We start from the raw sequence: 5,346 nt of genomic DNA, 5'->3' as shown, positions 1-5,346 counted from the left end.
TGGCACACCGGTTGAAAATCACCACTTTAGACTAGTGTCATTCAAAACTTGGACTGCTATTTATAATAAAAACTATTGTTTAAATCTCAACTCTGTTCACATACACATGTATAACTAAAATAAAAGTTTCAAAAAATAGTATCTTCTGTCTTTGTGCAATATTCTGTGGACTTTTCTATTCTGGTCTCCTTTCATTTATGTTAGTTTAACCACTAAGTGGATTTAATAATTTCAAGCACCAGTAATTTGCAACACATTAGACTACTATTAAAACTGAATTTATCTTGCAATCTATTAATAGGCATTTCTCCCAAATAGACACACACACACACACACACACACACACACACACACACACACCTGTAACCAAATGCCTGACAAGCTGCCCACCCTATTCCTTTCTTTTATTTTCATACATTTGCTTACAAAGACTTGGAAAATCCCTGCAGTAAGGAAACCTGCTTCACTTTGCATAACTTAGTGTTTTCTTAATCTAACTATTGAGTGAGTATTCCCAAAGTATACATAAGCAACAAAATTAAACAGTCTATGAGTAGCTCATGAAATGAGTATTCCAAGGAATGAGATTCTGGGTAATTCTGCTTTAAACTGAGGAAGAAATCCACAAACAAATCCAAGTGCCAAATGCACAATAAATTGTAGCAGAGATCTGAGGTGTGCAGTGACCCCCTGAGGTGCACTTTAAAAACCATGGAGGATGAATGGACAAATGTGGTGTTGTGCTAGGAAATTTGGAGGTCAAGAGGGAAGAACTCTGTTCAAGCTAAAAGGGGTGAATAACCAAGTGACAGTCAGGACATTCAGAAATAGGGTCCCTCAGTTCACCTCTTATCCAGATATTCAGATGCTTTTTTGCAAGTGCTATTGCGAAATGGTTGTCTCTCCAAGTCTAGAAGGAGGGTAAAGTCAATGACAGAGGGGTCACCAGAGGCCCAGAAGTTTGTGGGATGTGCTGATCCAATTCAGGAAAAAAATTTGCCTAGTTCATTGGCTCACAGGGACTGGCAGAATAACAACAGGCTAAATACAGAGTTCTCAAAACAGCTGGAGCGTACATAGATGCTATGAAAGTGGTGAGAGCAATAGTCAGCTGGACAAGTCCTGGAAGTTTGCAGGACAGGGCAAGGTCAGAAGAACATATCGTACCTGGGCAACAATGGCAGTATTCGAGGAAGAGAGTCTATGTCAGAAAAGAAGCCAAGGTCAGAATGAGACAGTTAAGTCTTATTCACTGCAGTGAAATTCTGTTAGGGTGCCTTCCTGCCCCCCTTTTTCTAAGAACTGGGTCTCATCCTCAGGTCCTACTCAAGAGGTTAGTGTAGCTCCCATAATAATACCATGTGACTCCTAATATTCCCTACCCTGGCTGATTGACCTGGGACTGGGATGAATACCCAGTTCTAGCTAGAATACTCAGATTTTCTCCTGAAAATGAACTTGTTCATTGAGGATATAGTTAATCTTTTGAGTTCACAATATATGCCCCTTTTCATGTTCTGTTGAAATCAGCTTGCAAACATTTTGTTGAGGATCCTTACTACTATAATTATCAGGGACATTATCCTGCAGTTTTCTTTTCCTGGGGCATCTTTTTCTGGACATATTTCAAAATGGTTACTTTTCTCTTCATCACAAGAATCTGGTTGGGTTCCAGAATTAAAACCCATGGAAGAGTGGCAACCTCCCAAAGACTGCAGTTTCGCACTCTCAAACCCCAGTCCACACTCAGCATCCCACAATGTGTCACAATCTATAATAATAAAAGTGTAATATGCTAGTTAGATCAGAGGACCTTCTAGACTAAGGCAGGACTGCAAGGGAAGCCGGTGCCGGCAGCAGGGGAAGCCTACTCTTGCATGAATTTCATGCATTGGGCCTCCAGTTACCATGTAATGTTCCTAAGAGTTCAAGGCTCCAGCAGCTCCTGCTCCCGGCAGAAATGACAAGGGCCCTGCACTCTGGAGCCTCTGCAGGCATCAGGGTGAGGAGCCCAGGAAAAGTTGTTGGTTTTCAAATAGTTGAGACTTTTTCTTTTTTTAAGGAAGAGTAACAACTTTTAATGATCTCTATACTTCAGCACTGTTACCAGAGTCCAAGTGATTAATACTTTACTGTATTTTATAAAAGTTATGGTCCAAGGTAGATTGCAAATTAAAGAAAAAATATCAGCCTTCTGGCAAGTTGTTTCAGAACTGCTGTTATAATAGCACCAGAGGCTAACAGTCACCCCACAGATGCTGCTGGTGTCACAATATCAGGAAGACGGTGCAGTAGAGTGTGTGGAGCCCAATGATTTGTCTGCACACAACCTAAATCCTATGTCAGCAGTGCCTTCATACTCATCACAAATTCACTGTGGGGATGTACATTAATCATTGTCCCAGGGGCCTGAATGAAATGAAACAAAGGCAACACTTAGATTTTTCTTCACACCCAATAATTCCTCAGTCTTGCTATGAGACGGGAACACAAAGGCACACAAGTATTAAGTAAAACATTTATTGTTACTCTCTGAGACCTCAGGCTATTGGGGTCTCAGAGAGTAAAGCTTGAAATTAAGGGGAGGAGGAGGGAAGGTCAAAAAAGAAGAGGTCAGGTTTGAGGGTGTGGGGAAAATATTCCTTTCCGGGGTGGGTCTTCACATGGTCCCACGATGAGCTGCATCCCAACTCAGGCTGCTGACTCCCACCTGACTTAACCCTTGAACTTACAGACATATGGTAACTTATCATTACAGTTATAATCTTGCCATAACAGATATCCTGGAGAGAGAGAAGAGATAAAGTGAATGGGGCTGGTGGAGCTTATGACCCAAAGGAGAGGCATCCCAGACTCTGGCCTAGGGTTCAAAGCCCTGCCCTCATCGTCACCAGGGACCCACTCCAGGGGAAGGAGACTCAAAGGAAGGAGAGATGAGAGCAGATGGGAGAAGACAAACCTACATTGCCTTTCCTAGTTGAGGAGGATTCCCTGAAGTTCAGACCCAGAAATGGAAGATGAAGGGATAGAAAGGCTGGCAAGAAGGGAGCTCCTTTGTCTCTTACCTGAGTTTTGAGACAGGCTCCCACAATGGCCAGGGTTTGGGATGCTGGCGGGGTCTTTCTCCCAGGCAAAGTAGTTCATCACATCTCTATTACTCCACTCCCATCCGCCTGCATTGGGCTCAAGGCCCTGGAGAGTAGAGAATGGCGCCAGGTAAGGTTGAATGTCTATTGGAATTTTTGCATAGCCCTCTCTGGTGGATGTTTGATCCCCTCCTCAGCAGGCTTGCATTTGGTCTGCTATTCCAGATGTTGCCACAGAGCTCTCCACTGGGAAATTCTCCCTAACAACTTGCTCCTGCTGAAAAATCTCAAAGCCATAATCACAAACACCAATGGTGTCACTAAGAGTAACATGTTATTGGCTGGACAATAATGGGTGCATTTGTAATTACCCTTTGACCCTCAAAGATAATGTCTATTCTATAGGGGAAAATGCATCTTATTTTCATTTAGGATTCCATCAGGACACTATGTGTAGACTCAGTAAACTCAGAGAACTGAATTACAAAGATTCATGTGCCAATGTTGTAAAAAGCTTCATAAAAGATAGATTATTTTCAACTGGAAATTAGGATCCTCCACAAAACTCAGCTCTTCACTTGGCCTCAAGGTCCTACCTTTAACCCAAATAAGCCCTAGAATCTCTGAGCTCCAGTGCTCTCTATCATATTTCCCATAGAGGCACATGGGAGAAGGAGTAGGCCTGGGTAACAATAGCAGCTAGAAAGGTAACAGACAGGAGATGTTATCACACCTCTGTGGGATCATGGAGCCCAATCCAGATGTAATCGCAGGTGTTCAAATTTTTCTTGACCAGAGAGGACAAGAAGGTTGCCTCAGCTCCACTGAGTACAGATGCAAGAAATCCTGAAGATCGCTTCTGGCAGGCCAACTGTGTGGGGAAGGAAGACACTGAGGAGGAGCTTAAAATGTCAGCAGGGGAAGCTAATGTAGGAGAGAAGAGGTGTATGTACAAAAGATGAGGGTGCTGACTCTCACCACCAAGAAACTCTGGAGAATGCAGACCTCTGTCCTATCTAATGTTCTTTCCCTTATCACCTCTTACTATAAATTAATCTACTCACATCTGCATCAGTCCAGGTTTTTGGTGTCCTAAACAAGGCATAGCAGTGGGAGCCAAAGGCATAAGAGCCTCTGGGACAGCTGATTTTTGGGAGAGACTCCTCCTTAGTATCTTCACCTGGGGAGGAAGAGAATAAAAGAGAGGGATGGAGGGAAATGAAGAGTGTAAATGGGTGTTGGGAAGTGACCTTGGGGAGTATCTGTGAGGCAAGTGCTTGGGGAAGTGACACCAACTCCTGACTACCTCACCACTGGATAGCTTGATCTCGAACCAGCCTCATTAAATGAAGGACCATCCCCTTTTGTTCTACTCTTCACCTTTATTCAAAAGTCCAACACTTCCCCCAGTTTGAGCTGACTGTTCTCACATTGGGTCGTCCAATCATTCTTGTGCTTATCTCACCACTGACCCTTTATGCTTTCTCTCTTCACCTGCCAATATAAATTAAGTCCACTCACAAAATGAAAATATCCTTTGTTAAAGGAGCACTGTGGTGCCTCCCACCCTGAGTTGCACAGAAGGAAGGAGTGATGATGGAGAAATGATGATCAGAGAAGTGATGATGCAGTTTCACTTGGTGAGGCTATACCTCACCATTGCCACATGGGTCACACAGGAGGCTTCCTGGTCTTCTTGGTTCTGAGCATTCCCTGGAAACCCAGTGCTACAGGCAGAGAAAGCTCACCTTGCACCTGAGATAGGAGCATCAGGCAGGAGAGCAGCATCCAGGACATTCTGGGCAGGGCCATGGGAGGCAGCATCGTGTCTTTAACTTGAAGAAGCAATCAGAGATCATTAATGAAGTATGATCCGAGAGAGGTCAATCAGAGAACACTCTGTTCTCCATCTTGTCTTTCTTTTGGCTAGTTCCCTATGAGTAAATTGAACTTGAAGACATCATTCCCTATGTGATTCTGGAATAATTAGGGAATCTGTACACCCTCCTTCCTTGAGACCAATGTTTGTTGAAGCCTAGAATCCTCCCTCCCCCAAATGTGTGAGGTGAACCCCTGCCATGGCTCTCACCTCTCTCAGCTCGCACTTACCTCTCCAGGTATCTGTGATGGTTGGTCAAGTCAGAAAAGACTAGGCTTTTATAAGGGGATCTGAGGGTGGGGCCCTGAAAGGAATAACAAGAACCCAGGACAGGAATAGCGGGAAAGGGCTTGGCATTGCTTCAAGGAGGTTGATGCTATG

General features: G+C 43.8%; 1 protein-coding gene across 1 annotated transcript; it reads right to left on the bottom strand.

Annotated features, from left to right (window-relative positions):
* Positions 1-2,715: 2,715 nt before the first annotated feature.
* Positions 2,716-4,910, bottom strand: LOC103291380 (regenerating islet-derived protein 3-gamma-like). The gene is made up of 5 exons (XM_008147388.3): positions 4,835-4,910; positions 4,151-4,266; positions 3,820-3,957; positions 3,066-3,192; positions 2,716-2,783 (listed from the first exon to the last, which is right to left on the bottom strand). The coding sequence occupies exons 1-5, from the start codon at positions 4,908-4,910 to the stop codon at positions 2,716-2,718; spliced, it is 525 nt and encodes a 174-aa protein (XP_008145610.2).
* Between the last annotated feature and the right edge of the window lie 436 nt (positions 4,911-5,346).

Source organism: Eptesicus fuscus, chromosome 16 (assembly GCF_027574615.1).
Source record: "Eptesicus fuscus isolate TK198812 chromosome 16, DD_ASM_mEF_20220401, whole genome shotgun sequence".
NCBI classification, from domain to species: Eukaryota; Metazoa; Chordata; class Mammalia; order Chiroptera; family Vespertilionidae; genus Eptesicus; species Eptesicus fuscus.
The sequence above is the reverse complement of the archived record's forward strand: the minus strand, read 5'-3'. Positions and strand labels throughout refer to the sequence as shown.